Raw genomic sequence first — 18193 nt, 5'->3', positions numbered from 1 at the left:
TAGCTAATAACATAGAAATAGTGAGCCAAATTACATTTACAAACTTAAATTAAAGATATAATTATCTTTAATACTTACCTACTAGTTATTGCGTTCAAGTACATTTTGACTCTTAAACTGTGTAATTCTTAACAAAAAAAATAATATTTTATCAATCATTTAAAACTACCGGAAAATGACATATAAAAGTACTATGTTTGAAATACGAATATCCATCAAAACCTTAAAAATATTCCATTTTATATAAGTATTATGCAAGATGTATGTTGCGCATGCTTCGTCACGTGGCCACAGCATTTGAAAAAAAGAATCGCTAAGCTTTATCAAATCTTTATCAAACAAAGCTGAGGCAAACTTCCGAAGCTCTAGAATCCAAGTAACTTGCAATGCATCCCATTTATCACCCATTCCCAGCAAGTTAAATTGTATTAGCTCAACAGAGGTGCGAGAAACCGTTCTGTGCGTCATCTCATTAAGCAAACAGCTGTTGATTAAAGTGCTTCGGGTTGGAGGCGACATACGAGTACGAGTGTAGTATAAGCATTGAATAAGATATGTAGTATAAGCTTGTTAATTTTATTTGTTTGCAATTAATTATTAGGTCTGGTACATATTTACGTTACTAAGTATTGAATAGCAGAACTTTCGTAAGACACAGACATTAAATAGGTATTTATATTAAAACGGGTCACTCACGTATTTTGAGTCGAAAATCACTCGACATGTTTCACACCGTAACGAGTAGTATCTTCAGGAGCTCGCTTTGGCAGACCGGCGCAGATTCGAAAATAGAGGGAACGATTATCGACTTAAAAAAAGGTGAGTGACCTGTTTAAATATATACTTTAAAAGTATTGGATGATTTTTTTATATTCAAGTAGAATTGTAAGTAGTAGTTAGTAGGTAGGTAGTAAGATTTTTGCTAAAACGCGATCTATGCCAGATTTCAGTAGCAAGAAACTTAATAAGTAACTGACAAAAATGAACAAGTAATGCCGATATAAAATTAGGTTGAATACTGTTAATCAATACAAGCATCAAAAACTGTCTTCAGTGAGAGGTGGCTAATATAATATAATCTCAACCGACGACGCGATAGTTGCAATGTTTTAAGTGTTAGAGGTGCGATACCGGATAACCCTTCACTATCACGCATTACAGCCAACACATGCGGTGCCATTAGTGGACGCATCTGCATACAAGTTTATGTCTCAAGTAAAACATTGCTTCCACAGTTTATTTATCAGTACTTTGACTTAAACTATCATCAGTATATCAGTATAGTACTTTGGCTGTCGCCAAATGGAACAGATATACGATTTACTGTAGCTATTGCGCGTACCAATAATATTGGTATGGTTATGTTGATCATGGTTTGAGTAAATGAGTAGGGATAAATTAATTGATTTTAATGTTTAAAAAGTTCTATTGTTGTCTGGTGAATGTGAACATCTTTTGGTGGCATCAAACGAAAAGGATATAAAGTTTCAGTCCAATGTATTACATCCATAAATAGAAACTGATTTTTATGTCGAGTTTTAGTTTTATTTTGGCTAAACGGACACAAACTTTAAATATTTTAGGAGAATATACTGATAACTACACGCGCTGTTACTTCGCCTTCATAAAGTACGGCTCATATATGTTGCATGCAATATTACGACATTTTTATGCGTTGACGTTTCGCCGTATACGACCGGCACCTCGTAAACCCGGGTTCTCAGGCAAATATAAATACACTGCGTCTGATATTTAAACACGGTTATTCTGGAATCGTAAATTCGAAGTTTTATTACTAGTCATTTATATCACAAGTAGCTGAACACGGACGGAAAAATATTTAAAACTTTCAAGTGTCGGCTCATATATCAAACGAAATCGACTCTGACTATTAACAGATTTTGATTGGATACGAGTATTTAATACAACTTACGTGGCAAAGACTTAAGTTCTAGGTAAAAGATGGACTATCGTTTCTTTTATCGATTATCGTTTTTTGCGTGACTCTCGTAACCATGGCACCTGTTCCTTTAGATTTAGATTAAACTTTCCCAAGATGTCATCAAACAAATCCAATTAAAATTTTCGCAAACAACCTTAACGTATTCAAACTGTATGAATAGACGCTCTGCGTCACAAACATCGGCTTCAAAGACATTATTACAACGCTGTACAGAATATCGAAACTTTGGGCAAAGTTGACGGAAACAAAAGACATACTTAACATTTTAATCACCATAAAATATCCGGAACCGTCAAATATCTTTCTGCGACATTTAATAAGTTTGGCGAGGAGGGTAAAGTAAAAGTTTCAGGTTTTTTCTTTCTAGAGACACTCGGGTATATCGCGGCGCAGTAAGAACATATGTTGGTGTGTTTTAAATGGTGCATAGAGCCTTTTTCAATTTGAAAGAAGACGTGAACTCCAGTAACAGTGACCGGGTCAAAGGGCGCGGAATGTGGAAGTTTCAGTTCACCCCTCATCGCTTTTGGGATATGAGATACGTTTACGATGACAGAGGATTTATTATTTTTACTTAGTTAAGACAATTATTTTCAACTTTCGGAAGTAGGTCAGGATACAGTATGGCACATTTTTCTTCCTGGTAAAATGATGTATGGTACTTAGTACTTAGAACCGCCCAAAGGTCGTTAAAATAAGCGTGGATTAAAATACTATCCCAGTGGGTTGGCAATGTTATTAAATATTGTAATAATATTAGAATAATAACACATTCAAGGCCAGGAACCCGCCTGTCGGGTACACTGTTCGTAGCGACTACGCGCTCCATACGACGAAACCGTGGCTACGAGCTACGAGCTTAACCCGTAGCACTTAGTTGCAATGAATGTGTTAAATCTCGCTTTTTATTGACGACGGACATTAAATTGTACTTAATTTCAGATGGCAAAATAATAATTGAATTTAGGGACCGTATTTGTTTCTAAGGCTTAAATTAGAAAAAAAACAATAAATATAGGTTTTTTTAATTTCTACTTAACTCCCCAAAAGTGCCTCCCTTATATAAAATTAATTTATTTTACCTTACATGTCTGTCTTTTGGTAACATAAAAGTGCTGTTTGTTGTTGAAAAAATGTAACTTTTCACACTGACAGATTGTATGCAAAACAAATCCAGATCAAACTAGGACAGCTAGAAGAACTAACATCTCTATTTTGGAAGAACTCAGTATTACCACACGGCTCTCCAAAGCATGCCATGAACGAACCCTTAGATTTTTCGGACACATTATGAGATCACCAATGCATGATATAGAGAAGTGTATCATCTTGGGGCGAATGAATGGCAAACGCGCTCAAGGTGGGGCTTGTAAGAGATGGTCTGACGCCATGAAGAAGACGAGTGGCGGCAGCCTGCACCGTGCTATCCACTTGGATTATGACCGCAATCAATGGAGACATGTTGCATGTGGTCGCGATCCTCAGCCTTGAGGGAACGAGGAAGAAGAAGATGTTCCGAAACTAACTGTCGAGAGAAAAATCTTTATCCTCAGTAAAATCATTTATTAACTACATGTTAACTTCTAAAACTCCCAGTATAGACATATCCCAGATTAAATCTAATGACATAATATCTCTGAAACTTGACACCGGCACCGACTCGCCTCGAAGTTGAGGTTAGAGAAAAATTAAAACTTTTGCAATATGACGCCTCGCGCACTTGGTATTAACAGCTCCCAGGTAATGCAAGTTACGGAGGAAATAATACGTTATTAACTTATTACCGAGAATGTAATATAGAAACTCGTATGTCGCTGTTGGAAATGAACATTTTCATGGTTAAAACGAATGCTTTTAGCACAATCGAAATAGAACGATGGTCAAAATCTCTAGAACAGTCCTGAAATTTGATAATATGTTAATAAAAGATCCTGTTTTCATGTCCAGACCATCAGATATGACCTTTGGGGATCTCAAGAAACTACTGCCTCCTTGGAAAATGAAAAAAATCTCTTTGCCATTTAAAACCTATAAGTAATTCAACCAATTTTTAAACAAGCAGATACGTCTGAGAGCGATATTCCAAATTTTCTATTAAAGGAAAAAATGGAAAAATTTACGCTTCCGGCAGGACAAGTAATTCAGTTTATAACTGAAACGAAATGGTTTTTTAACACAAAAAAACCAACAAAACTGATATCACAGCACGGCACAATGATAAAAACAAAATGCAAACGATTCATTTTAGAGCTAATACTGTTTTCGTGCGCCAGCGAAAATTTAACTAACACGAAAATAAACATTTTCACCTTAACTTCATCAGCGCCGCTAAACGTGTTATCGGAAATAAGAGCGACCGTTGTTTTCCTATTCAATATCTATCGGATTTTACGAACAAAAGTTTAACAGTTTGCTTTAAAATTATTAAATTAAATTTTCGCTTCGCTTCCGGAACATTCAATTCTGTTTTATCAATTTGATATGATTTTGGTGAGATGTCTGATTAATACATCTCAAGGTCAAAATGAGATGAGACCCATTTCTAATTCTTAAAACAGAATACTTAAGCCTTCTGTTCTGTTGGGACTCTTATATTTTTTATGAAGGAATTTGATCTGATGGGAAATTCTTAGCACAGATTGAGTTGTGGTTACAAATGTACCTACCTAATATAAATTTCGAGGTATTGTAGGTTTAAATTTAACGTTTTGATTTATTTAACCCTTGATTTATTTTAAAATATTTCTCAGAAATAAAATAAAACGTCCGATTTGTTTATTGAATTTCTAAAATAGCAGTTATAATTTGAGGCGTAAATACATAGTTTATTATATTTTTATTGACCAATTATTATTTTTAACTAATTCATAATATAGCTGGTTTTAGGATACCGTATCTGTCTTACTACAAATAAGTTTACTAAAATCAATATAAAAAACAAAAGCCTAGCCATTCCATTCCATTACCATAGTCGGGAAATTTTGACCTTGGGGGGTAACTTTGGCCATTGCTGTTAACCACTTGCAGATTTGATTATTGCATTAAAATTATCGGGCTAGTTTTAACTGTTCACGTTTTTGTATTTTTATTAGACCCCTTTTACATGGGCCAAAGTAGCCCTCTATGATCCTACATGTGGTCATAACAATGCTACATTATACATTAGCATGTATACGTACGGTACATAGTCATGGCCTTCTACTATCCTCTTAAGAATATTAGCAGGAATTACTTCTGACTGCATTGCAGCATCTCGGCAGTACTCGTAATTACAAAAACGTTTTAGTGCCGTACTCTTATCGCGAGCCGGGGATGTTTGTGTCCCGTTTATTCTAATGAATTAATCGTTGAGTACCTACACGCGTGTAATCCTTAGCTTTGTATGGAAGAATGTTTGTGTGGTAAGCCGAACTAAAGTTATATTAAAATAAAATATAATATAATATGGCCTCTTTGTGACTTTTATGCATTTGAGTTGTTAAGGGTACCCTTAACAACTCAAATGGGTACTTACCCTTAACAAAATCATTAACAAAATTGTCATTAGTCAATGTTAACGATATTTTATTACATTTGAAGTGTTGTCATTTTATGTACCTATGTTCTATTTGAAATTCATGAGTATTGCCAGATAAATTAAGATCCCATTTAGTTAAAATACTTAAAATATGTATACTACTCTCCTTAAAATATTCGAAGCAGCCATTTGCACATCAAAGTACAAAAATCGAAATGAAAAAGTAAATGAGCTCAATTGCAATTAAAATGACACATTAAACGTTTCGAGTGTACTCCAGATAATCATTACAGTGTCAGCACCTTACGCTGTTCACGTGTACAAAACAATTAATTGCAATTAACTCAGAGTTTCGAGTACAAATTACAAAGCGGGCTTAATTTGTTGTAATGAACGTCCCGAATCAGGAATTAACACAAAGGAATCGATTGGCCGTCGAATCGCAGCTGTGCATATTATAGTTAATGCGCGTGTAGTGTAACTAGCAATACTAGCATATATTGGGTAAAGGCGCCGCAAGCGGGTTGGGTAGCCGAATCAAAATGTATCTAATGGATTAAGTTCTCTAGGGTAAACTGGTTATACCTACTGTGAAATCGGCACGATATTTCCGATATGGGTTTTATCGATGTATTCGATGACTATACTGACTGTACACAAATATTAGCGTTATGGCTACCTAAATAACTAAAAGTAACTTTATATATTAATAAGACACATTTTAAATCAACAAACGAAGTGTCAAGTTCATATTCATGAGCCTATTCACAAAACTTACTCTCCGTGACGATTTTTCTGATTCTGAGTACCTTTTAATTTCGTCAGTAAATAGTATTATACTTGTGCGAAATATTTTTTAAGCGTTATTTTTATGTATGTTTGTAAAGAACTGATAATAATTTACTAAAACTTTTATAACACATCCAACCCGATGATGAAGTGGGTACTTACCCACTTACCCAGTAACTATTAAAATAAATGTTTGACGTTTGACGGTACCTAGTAACTACTAATAATAAATGTTTGACGTTTGACGGTACCTAGTAACTACTAATAATAAATGTTTGACGTTTGACGGTACCTAGTAACTACTAATAATAAATGTTTGACGTTTGACGGTACCTAGTAACTACTAATAATAAATGTTTGACGTTTGACAAAATAAACAAAGTTTATATTGTTAGTGTTAGATTATAAAGAGCTTAAATATTAGGAAAACACCGTTATATGTTCTTTGAAATGTTAATAACCGCGGTGTACAGCCACTAAACAGCAGAGGCCGCGATATTTAAATATTCATCAGTGTAAATTATTTTCGCGGCAGAGCCTGCTCTTCGCGGTTATCTTACATGCGAAGTGAAACTAAAATGAATTTCTCACATTCATTCTGTAAATTGCGAAATTAAATTTTGTTTATCATTTCTGCTGTTTGCTTTTAATATAATATAAACTTTGTCGAAGGTCGAGTTAGTCAAGTATGAGAAGTTGTCGGATTGTGTTTGTTCTGGTAGAAAATTTAAACAAAACCCAGTTATTTTCAACTAAGGGTTAACCTGTCACGCAATTACATCACGAAATATTTCACGAAGTATGAATTATAATGACACACTTCCTCATCACTTCAGCTCAGCTTCAGTTCAGTTCAGTTCAGCTACTAAGTACTTCAAGTTAGCTTAAACGGAGTGTAATAAAATACAGTCTTTTTTTCTGTTTTAGATAAAAGTAGGGAAGCATATTCACTGTAATATTCACCGTGTTTACCAAGACGATGTAGGTCGTAGACGTTTTAATAAAAACGCCGTCAACTGTGTTCCACAATCCAATTCGCCAGACCTTTTCATTGTATGAATACACACACCAAATCAACGAAAATGGGTCGGGCAAACAAACAATATTTATATCGTCTCTCGTCCCATTATTACAATATATTTTAATGCCAACCTCAAATTGGCTTTTCAATTCCTGCGGGCATACATATGTACGAAAATTACCGGTAAATTTTAGGCATAAAATAAATAAGCAGTCATACACACCTTGCCAATTTGATTGTTGAATTATGCATGATGTCTCGCACGGTCTCACCTGAATGGAGAGGGTGGGAGGGAGAGAGGACTCTCCAAATCAACGGAGTATCGTTGCTTAGGGGAAGGGAATGAAATGGGCAACCGAGACACCGCCTCATTTAAGGGCCTAAATAAAAAAACAAGCTGCGCTTATTACGAATTGAATAGACCGAAATAGACGAGACTGGAAAGATCGTCGTGCTTAATTATGAATTGAACATATTAGGGGTTTGAAGGCAAATTAAGCTACATCTACAAATATCTAATTTTAAGCAGAGAAGATCTTTTTATTTGAATCAACCAAATACAACCTATTTCAATATACCTAAACGACTCAAGTCATCATAAACAATATTTTTATAACGTTAAACTATCAATGTCATTAACAATGTCAGTTGCCTGCACAATTGTTTACATCGCATCGAAAGTCAAAATTTCAAATGGCTAGAGTTGCAGCATTCCTGCCTTCTTCAAAGGAGTTCTTCGTGATCTTACAAGAACGTACGGACAAGGCAGAAGGCGACCGTTATAGGAGATTCATAGCTGTACTGTTTCTGCAGCGAATGGCACGAGGCTACTTGATTAGGAAGCATGTTGCGTGGTTGTCGAAGAACGCCACGATTATTCAGTGCGCATTCAGGGTCCATCAGGCCCGGAAGGCGTATAAGGTAGCCTTGCGTCGAGCTGTGAGGCAGAAACATGGGAGACACTACGACAGAGCTGCTACTAAAATACAGGTATTTACTAGTAGATATCCAACTCGCATTGAGCCAGCGTACTCATTATTAACATATTTAGCTAAGTTTACAGGCTGAAATATTTTTATTTATATACTAACTAACAAATCCTTACAACTTTCTGTAGATTGTAGCAATTCTTAATTTAAGGTACTAAAAATTTTATTCGTAAAGTTTATAAAATGATGAGTCAATTTAGTTACTTTACCTCGCTATATAAATAAAGTTCAAGGTTTGCTTTTAAAAAAGGGGATATCTACTTTTAATATTCTTAGAATAGTTTCAAGAGCTCTACGAAATACTAATAACTTGATGTCAGCTCGTTGATGTTTTATTTTTAATAATTTATTAAAACAATCTTCAGCTTTGGCAACTACATATAAGTTAAAGTTGCATGTTAAATATGTACATATTTGGTCATTCTCTAAGAATATGTCTGTGGTTGCGTTTAAATGCCACGACTACTCTTTTCATACATTTTGTATGGGTCGCGGCAATTAGACCGCAGACAATATTTTTAGAATGACCTATTTACATTCCATTGATTAGTCTCGTCATTCGCGACAGGCTTTATGGCGTGGTCACTATTCAAGACGCACCAAATTCTGCTACCGCCGCTACCGCCGCTGGCTGGCCACCGTGACTGAGAGAGGCGAGCATCGCGCTGCCGAGGCCTTGGAGTTTGGCCTCATCAGCAGAGCTGACAACCTCAGGATCCTTGAGGAGGAAGCAAGGAAATGGCTTGCCTTTGTCGTATTCAAACTGCATCACCTCCTTAGAACTTTCTGCCGCGCAGGGGTCTATTCTGACCCAGCTACTACAGAACTAATGCAATTTGAAAAACTTTTAAAATCAATTCGCTACAAGCAGTATATGAACAGATTGAAACGGAAATATGACGAATTTGTCAGAAAGCATCGTCCCAATTTCTCTAATAAGAGGCTTTTCCCTATTATTGGAGATGGAACCGATTACTGGTATTTATCTTTACCCGAAATGTATGAGTTGACCAGTCCAGCAGTGCCCAAGCTTCACAATAGCCGGCATTCGCAATTGCATCACGGGTCTATACATAAGGAACCTTTTTTGTGGAGGAAAGTGAGGCCTCCGACCGCCTTTTCTGATAGAGGGCCCTTTATGCCGAAGTCGCTGGCACGGTGCAAGATCCCAGTGGCACCAGCGCCAACTCCTGCAGAAGCTGGAGATGCTGAACCTCAAAAAGACCCTAGGTTCCACTTGTATGTTCAATATTATACTCCTCAACCGAAACTAATGGATTACGTAGATTTCCATGTAAACATTCTGACGAACCGAAAAAGTTCGATACAACAAGTGAACGACGAATAAGTGTTTTTTAACTGTTTCAACGCGCAAGATTTACCTATGACTCAAAAGTTTCACATTATATAATATATGCACTATTGCCAACTGTTAACTGTCCACCGGTAGACCTTATGCCTTTTGTAATAAGGCCCACCTATTTACAGTTAAGAGTGTTTTTGTTTGTACATAATTATAGTATTATAAAAAACTGCCTCACTAAATTCTTGTTTTTCTTTACCAACCCATTGGCAGTTATAAAACTCATTAAAAGGTATCTAAAAATCAAAGACTAATACGCTGGTAGCGTAGCGTAGGCTTACTTCTCTACTGGATACCGGCGGAAGTCTGAGTAAGCTTTTTCGCAAAATTTCGAAGTAAATAAAACAAGTTTTATTTACAAACACTTGGGTATACGTGGCGCGGTATTATTCTCTTATTTTCTTATTCGGAAATCCGTAATCAGGCTGCTAAGTTTGGAAGGGTCGTCCGGATGTTGGGCCGCGAGCCTTTTGTTGTTACGCTTTTGTTGTTGTGAATTTTACACTTGTAATTTATTTCAGGAAACGCCTTGGCGAGAAAGAAATTACGTTTAACTCTTCAAGGAAAATGTGTTTTATAAATTTGCATTTTGTTTCTGTAGGTTTTGGAGTGTTGATGTTATAAATGGATCTCTAGCGAAACTAGGCGAGGCGAAAAAACAAAATAGAGATTTTGAAAACTACATACTTATCGCGTTTATATGTTTTTCCTGCTTTATAGCATTTATTCAGACATGAAAATGGCCAATATTTTTCTAGTTCAAAGTCTATAATGTTTACGAAACATGCTCATTTTGCTTCTGATCTGATAAGATTAATTGCACCACAAAATTATTTTAACTATGTTTACGGCAATAATGTGATTGGACGTAATAGTTTAATGTTAAAGATACTTCGTAACTTTGCGGTCTTGTTTAGGTAGGAAGGTCAAGGTAATGAATTCTACGTTGCATACTACCTACTCTAATTATATGACTCTTCAAACACATTTGTCTGACAATGCCGGTTTGACTTGGCAAATTTATTAGGGTCAGAATAATACAGGTTCGGGTTTCCGAACCTCGTCCTTATTGCGCACAGTTATTATTCCCTACGTTTCTCAAATTCCAGCGTATCCTCGACTCCATTTAATCAGTATAATGCGATCTTGAGATCTTTAATAACTACAGGTCATCGGAGATCAATTCATACTGGTTAAGGAGAAAGTTAAAGCCATATCCAATGAAAACACCAAACCGTCTTCGAAAGCTTAACACCGCGAGCGCCCATTTGTTACACGTATAATGGTTGACCCGCTTTACTTATGTTCCACGAGCCCTCTGAAATTGGGTGCGATTTGTGCCTCACAAAGCCACTGTCAAATTATTCACACTACTGATAAAAGACCGTGCCGATGAGGCCTAAACTAATATTGCGACGTAAACTCACTAATTAAACATTCTTTGTCTCTTTTTGCTAACTTGACTGGAGCGTCACTGTAGCTGCCGGTCTTGCAGCGAGGGTGTTCGGCATATGAATAATGTATGGGGTAAATTTGCAAGTGTTTCAATTTACACCCGCCACTCGCGCCGCTGATACGCACCCGAGAGGTTGTTGAAGTGTGAAAAAGAAAACAACGAGTGGGGCTGGAGCGTACGAACCAGTTCGTAGCGCGGATTAGTTCTCATTTTCCCTAGTATAACTCAGCATGTTTGAATAGGCGGAACTTTATGCCTCCTCGTATATAGTCGCATAAAAAGTTATCACTCTGCTTTTGGCTAAGTCGGAGCTAACTGAAAAGGAGCACTAGTTTAATTTATTTTTTGCCGGTTGTCGGTACAATACATGAAAACGGTATTGGAAAGGTAATACGAAAGCCAATTGCGGTGTCGGCACCTCTGGGAGGGCAGCCTTCTTTTCACTAGCGTCCTGTGTACCCAGCCTTCTCTTCATTGCTTTGCCTGGAAAAATTCCAGCAGCTAGCATTTTATTTTTGTTTTTGCTAAGCTCCCTCGATTACGTAGAAAATCCGCGATAGAATTCAGTATGTAACGGTTTTTATCGTCACCGTTAGTCAGTTGCATTTAAATAGCAATTTGCTACAATTCAACAATGTTTTATTATTGTAATATCATGTAATACTTACTTTTTAATTAATTTTACATATTTGTATAGTAATTAAACAAATATTCACATTCGTTTATTTTTCATAAATATACCGTACGTTACGTAATATCGAACAACTTGATTCCTGACGCACTGTGAAACTTACGGCTCGATTCGGGAAATGAATTAGACACTCACTAGATATGAAATAGTAAAGATATGTGACGTTCCACTGCAAAAGGTACCTTATGGCGGCTGACGCTGCGATTCGGGAAATAAATTAGAGATTCACTAGATATGAAATAGTGAAGATATGTGACGTTCACGGAAAAAGGGACCTTATGGCGGCCGGCGCTTACGTCGCATAGCGCCGCAATAGTACTGGAGCGGCGTTAATAATAGCGTAACATTGACCACTTTGTCGGCATAATTGTTCCAGACATCTATGCCAAATTGCACCTTTCGGCCATTAATGATTACGATGCAAAGCATCAGACGGACAGATGAACGTCTGTCTAGACGGACATGGCGAAAATATAAGGGTTACTTAATGTTGACTAACGGAATCTTAAAAAAGTATAATCACAAATCAGTTGGTTCAATAAAATTGTACATATTACTGGAGCTACGGGACAGGTGCGATGTCCCATTGATTGCTGGCAATAAAATAAATCTTCTGATAAGGTGCAAGGGGGGCACTTTCGACTGCGGGATAATTTCAACTAATAGAAATATCTCCCATGTTTTACATTATTAACAAGAGTCACACACGACACGTCTATTTCGCTATCTGGACATAAATGGCACTCTAGTTAATAATGTAAAACACTGAAGATATTTCGATTAGTTGAAATTATCACGCAGTCGACATTGGCCCCCCTGCATCTTAATTATTTTCTCACGCGAGGAAAGCACATGCATGCATAGCAATAAAAATCAGTCATGTGCCTTTTTTCTCGAGCTTTCAGCACACTTTTTCTACGTTGACTTGCTTATACCTACTTATTTTCTTCATGTTATTATGTAGCTACGAGTATTGGCCTCTACTAATAGGTGCCGAGGTGAATTTCTCCGTGGACCGCGAGTAATTCCCACAAGTTCAATCAATAGCGTTGAGAGTGGTTCCGTGATCTGTATAAAGATGCGGGGCTTGGCAGTAATTAGTGCGAGGGGGACCGTGGGGTAGCGAACGTGCAAATTGAAGATGATCATTTATACCTCTTTCTCACACGTTTTATTTTTATTTACCTGTAACATTTTATTACTCCGTGAAAGCATTAGTGGACATCGTATTGAATTGTGGGAAATCGCACACACACTGCCAGTCTCATTAGAATCCTGATCTCTTTGCTATTTTTACCAGTATTGTCAGGACGCTTCATCATTCGTTTTACCATTGCCTTTGCTTTAGCTAATTTAGCATTAAGATATATACATGTTTGTAATGTACCTATTTGTAAATTGTGTGTTTTTGAAGCATCCAAATAAACGTTTTATCTATCTATCTATATTTTCGTTAGGTACATAAAAAAGATATTAAAACACTAAAGGGCCTAAAGAACATGGGATTTTCGGAACGATGTTTTCTTGATTTTTGTCAAAACGGAAATTTAACAAATGTTACGTTTTGATTAAATGTTAATATACCTACTCTAACGTTTCTCATTACTTGTCATTACTGAAAAAACCGGACAAGTGCGAGTCAGACTCGCTCACCAAGGGTTCTGTACTTTTTAGTATTTGGTGTTATAGTGGCAACAGAAATACTATCACGGTTCATGAGATACAGCCTGGTGACAGACAGACAGAAGGACAGACGGACAGTGGAGTCTCAGTAATAGGGTCCCGTTTTTACCCTTTGGGTACGGGACCGTAAAAAAAAAATTTCGCTTTCTGAATTATTCCAAAATACGTAGGTAGATTGAGACAAACCTTGTGACTTCAGGGAGGTTGAAAATGTACTATTTTTACCGTGTAAACATTGCATTTCGAAGAACTAAGTTAACTAATCGTTACAACAATAAATTAAATTAAAGACAACCAAAACTCGACAAAACTCAATCCAGCACAAAACCAATAAGTATAATTGCAAAACTTTATCTTTTCGGTACGTTGTATAAAGAAAATCGCCTGCTTTGAATATGAATAACCATTATTGCTACAGTTAAAATCGTCTGAAAAGTTTTCCATAAATCATTTAACATTTTTATCATAACAAATTTTTACCTGCGTCAATTCTAATTGAAATGCAGACCACGTCGGCATGGGTGCATAATTTGTGCGTATTTCGTGGCCAACAAATATGCAGCTACTTGTGTTGATTGCATAGGGAGGTCTATTCAGATAGATATTAGTATCTGAATAGACCCGATAATTAGCGAAAATAAAATACATTATGATACCTACACGAGTCTAGCCAATAATACATATATGTATATAGGTACAAGCCTACTCTTAGGTTCGGAATGTAAAAAAAAACATGACCGTAAAACTATTACCCTTTTGTTTTCAAAGAAAATATATGATGCTAATCACACAATATTAAAATAAATATATTATTTCTAAATGTATGCTTGCAAAGTTACATTATTATATAATAGGTACAGATGTAGTGCATAATTGTTTTCCATCGTATTTTCTCGGAAACGTTCGTATTTGTCATGCTGCTTCAGTCCACCTCAGTACTTTTTGTACCGAGACAGACTGAAATAGCAAGACACGTTCGTTCGTTACCGTGAAAATACGAAGGAAAATAATTATACACTACATATGTATGTTACTTTTACAGTTCGTTGGTTTCATACAGAATTGCGGTTGCTTTGAAACTTAGTTAAAACTGTGAGTTTAAATCCGTTTGATGTTTTATACCTACCTATTTCCTATTGAAGAATTTAAATGATTCGCTTTGATGTTCCATTATTTGCTGCTGTACGCAATTACAGAGTAAACTCATTCGGAAAACAGGATACCTCCCATTTGTCTATTGATTAAGTAAATCAATATTCTTTATTCAACCACAAGAGAAGAAATATAAAAGAATACTATATTTTGTTAGAAAAATACAACAGTTTGTGTCAAAACGCTAGGTTGAAGAAGAAGAAGACTATATTTTGTTAGAAAAATAATTCAACTAAGGCGCAATTTTAATAGCGGTGTAATTTTGAAAATGGCAAACATTTACTAAACTAGAGCACTTTCCACTGTAGCAATAGCAAGCAAGATGGCTTGGTAAGCGTTGCAGTAGTGTAAGTGTTGCCAAATTAGAAGTGCTTCTGGTGTTATAGATATTTGCCATTTTCAAAATTACCTCGCATTCGAAGTTACCCTAATGCACATTATACTTACAATATTTTTCCTTTTCTAATCCTTTGGTTTCCTTATCTAGTACTTATAACATAGGTACTTATCTATGGGCGCACAGTCATTTAACGAAACAAATGTAAATATATTACTATCAGTACATACATTTTTGGTTTGTTTCCGTATGAGCGATGGGACTTGGTAGAATATTTTTCAGGTCTTAATATGTAAAAATTATGAAGGCACGTTCAACAATTATTTGCACCTTCATATGTCATAACTTTTGTTTACATAGCAAGTTGAAATTAAGCACAACTGGCATCAAATGCTCATACATTGCATAAAAGCAATCGTAACATAACAACCCAATTCAAACCAAGGGTTTTCAATTAAGAGAAAATTTAGTTCGTTTCAAATGTTTTATCGGTGGAGAGTTCCTATTTTGAAAGCGTTCGATAAAACATTTTGCGGCGCGTCGGATTCTATTCAGCTTCCGTTTATGTAAAAACGCTAACGCTTCTGTGGCCTGCTCTCATGTTGTAGAATGTAGAGAGTAGTGTTGTGCTGTGCAAGGCTCGGAACCGGTTTTTTCTTCATACAAAAAATACCGGTATTATTGCGTTCATTTTCGTTCTTTGGTTTATTATTTAATTTTTAATGAGACAATCTAATAACACGAAGTTGTTACCTAAATACATGATTCAGTCCCACGTACAGACCATAAAATAATTAAAAATATTGGGCTAATTTGGGATTTAAAAAAAAAACCGGTTCCGAGCCTTGGTGCTGTGTTTGGGAAAATACGCCCGGAAATATTACTAATTCAAAAGAATGTTAATGTTAATTAACTTAATATTCCCTTAACCTATATATGCCACTCAAAACTCTGGATAACTCTCTCCTTTTAAATACAATTGAGTAGGAGGAAGAGCTTGTAACCTCAAAGAATTCAGATAAAAAGCAGGTTATTTATTTATTTAATCGCATGGCATGTTTTTAGAAAATAGGCATAGCACAAAATAGTAGGTTATTAATAATAAAAATAAATAATTTATTTCAGGGAGTACCCATATAAAAATTGCATTAACACTAATTTAAAAACTATAACTACTTACTTATTAATAAACATACATACGGTTGCAACACCAGACTTCATTAAACGTGGGCTATGATATAATTTCTGTTGTTTGCGGATATACATAACGTGTAATATGTTTTTATACAATAAAGCTCGGGACACACTTATCCCACGTACGCAACGTATGCAATGCATTATGACATCTGAACCATGAAATTTGTACGCTTAGAAACATACTTGTCATACGCAACGCAACGCATGACAAGTATGTTTCTAAGCATACAAATTTCAGGTTTTCAGATGTCATAATGCATTGCATAACGTTGCGTACGTGGGATAAGTGTGGTCCTGCCTTAAAGATTGAATGGGCCCGGAGGACCTCTACACCAATCTGACACCTGATTCGATCGATTGTCTGCGTAGCCTGGATGTAGACTTACAATTAGTTTACTAGTAGCATGATTATATTGCCTACAATATTAATACGCCATACGCTTAAATAAATAAAGATTGAATGAATGGATTAAAAATATACATACTTGAATAATGTCCTCCTTAATAATTAAAAAGAAAGGTAATACAAATGTTATATTATTATTGTATATTTTTGTTTTGCAAAAGTTCTTTTGGTACATCACTACTGTACGCTGTACGGATAGCTATCAAATTCTCCGGTCACTTCGTTCGACATTCGTTCCGCGTTTTGATGAAAATATCAATGCTAGAAAAGTGTGGTTAAATTGTACGACATTTTGTCTATATCGGTTTACACAGGAAAATTGTTCGTTATGTCAATATATTTTGACGAAATATATTTAAACATAAATATTTTAAATTGATGAAATTTATATTATAAACGTCAATTTTTTTTCTTCCGCGCTTTATTCTATCAAAGTCAATGCATAGTTAGCTCTGGACTAGCGTTGTCTGTCTATCTGTCACTGGCTAAAGAAGTTGCATTTAATTACAATCAATTTTTTTTTCGTATTTGTCTGTGTTATCCAAGATAACCCTCCACCAAATAACTTGCAACACCTTAAATCAGACAGTACATACAAAGTAGCATATTACACACCAAAGTCACAAAAGCCTCACTCAGATCGCGTCTAGTTAGCGCGCTTGGTAATTCTCTCGGCTGTTATTTCAATCGCATTCATAGTAAGATAACCAGTATACCTAAGGTCTTCAATTATGCATAGTTGTTCAGGATTTTGAGGTCTGTTTTGTAAGGTTTGGTGCCGGGAATATAAATAAATATTAGGGGACATCTTACACAGATCAAACCTAGCCCCAAACTAAGCAAAGCTTGTACTATGGGTACTAGGCGACGATATACATACTTGTATAGATAAATACATACTTATATACATAGAAAACAACCATGACTCAGGGACAAATATTAGTGTTCATCACACAAATAAATGCCCTTACTGGGATTCGAACCAAGGACCATCGGCTTAGCAGACAGGGTCACTATCCACTAGGCCAGACCGGTCGTCAAAAGGCTAGGGCTGTTCTTCCAACGCTTACTGAACGCAGGCGAGTTAAATACACAGACTAACTATACTAACCAATTGTCTAAATTCATATTTCTATCTCTTTCATGCTTGTTCCAACCCAGCACTATTGAAAGAAATGGTAATACATATATTATAACTTCAGTCGCCACTTGGCACTGCGACTACTAAAATACACGCTACCTACGCTAAAAGTTAAACCGCACTGCCATTCAGACAGCACGGCTTACAACCACATCAACATATTAAGGAGCCCACTGATTACCAGTTCGCCGGACGATATCAGCCTGTCAGTTAAACGCAAAATTAGATAGCTCCGACCACTTGACAGGCTGATATTGTCCGGCGAACTGGTAATCTGTGGGCCCCTTTAGTTGTAAATATCTTTAGTTAAATATTGCTTTATTTCCCGTTTACATGTGTATTGATTTAGAGGTTTTTAACTAGTGTTGTGAATAACGCTTATTTTTAGGCTTAAAGACTCGAGCCCTCAAGACTCGTAAGTCTTGTAGACTCGACTATATTTGAGAATTGTATTTATTTATTTTACGCGTATGGATGTAAGAAATCGT

General features: G+C 36.0%; 3 protein-coding genes across 3 annotated transcripts in view; 2 read left to right on the top strand and 1 right to left on the bottom strand.

Moving 5' to 3' along the window:
- Positions 1-18193, bottom strand: part of LOC134796759 (brachyurin-like) — a 519833-nt gene that overhangs the window by 133050 nt on the left and 368590 nt on the right. The gene's annotated exons all lie outside the window — the stretch shown is intronic.
- Positions 1-18193, top strand: part of LOC134796701 (semaphorin-2A) — a 415353-nt gene that overhangs the window by 122717 nt on the left and 274443 nt on the right. The window lies entirely within an intron of this gene.
- Positions 7954-10321, top strand: LOC134796908 (uncharacterized). Its single transcript, XM_063769107.1, has 2 exons — positions 7954-8280; positions 8848-10321. Exons 1-2 carry the CDS (start codon positions 7984-7986, stop codon positions 9625-9627), a joined length of 1077 nt encoding a protein of 358 aa, XP_063625177.1. The 5' UTR covers positions 7954-7983; the 3' UTR covers positions 9628-10321.

Source organism: Cydia splendana, chromosome 14, assembly GCF_910591565.1.
Source record: "Cydia splendana chromosome 14, ilCydSple1.2, whole genome shotgun sequence".
Lineage (NCBI taxonomy): Eukaryota > Metazoa > Arthropoda > Insecta > Lepidoptera > Tortricidae > Cydia > Cydia splendana.
Note: the sequence above shows the minus strand (reverse complement) of the source record. Positions and strands in the feature narration are given on the sequence as shown.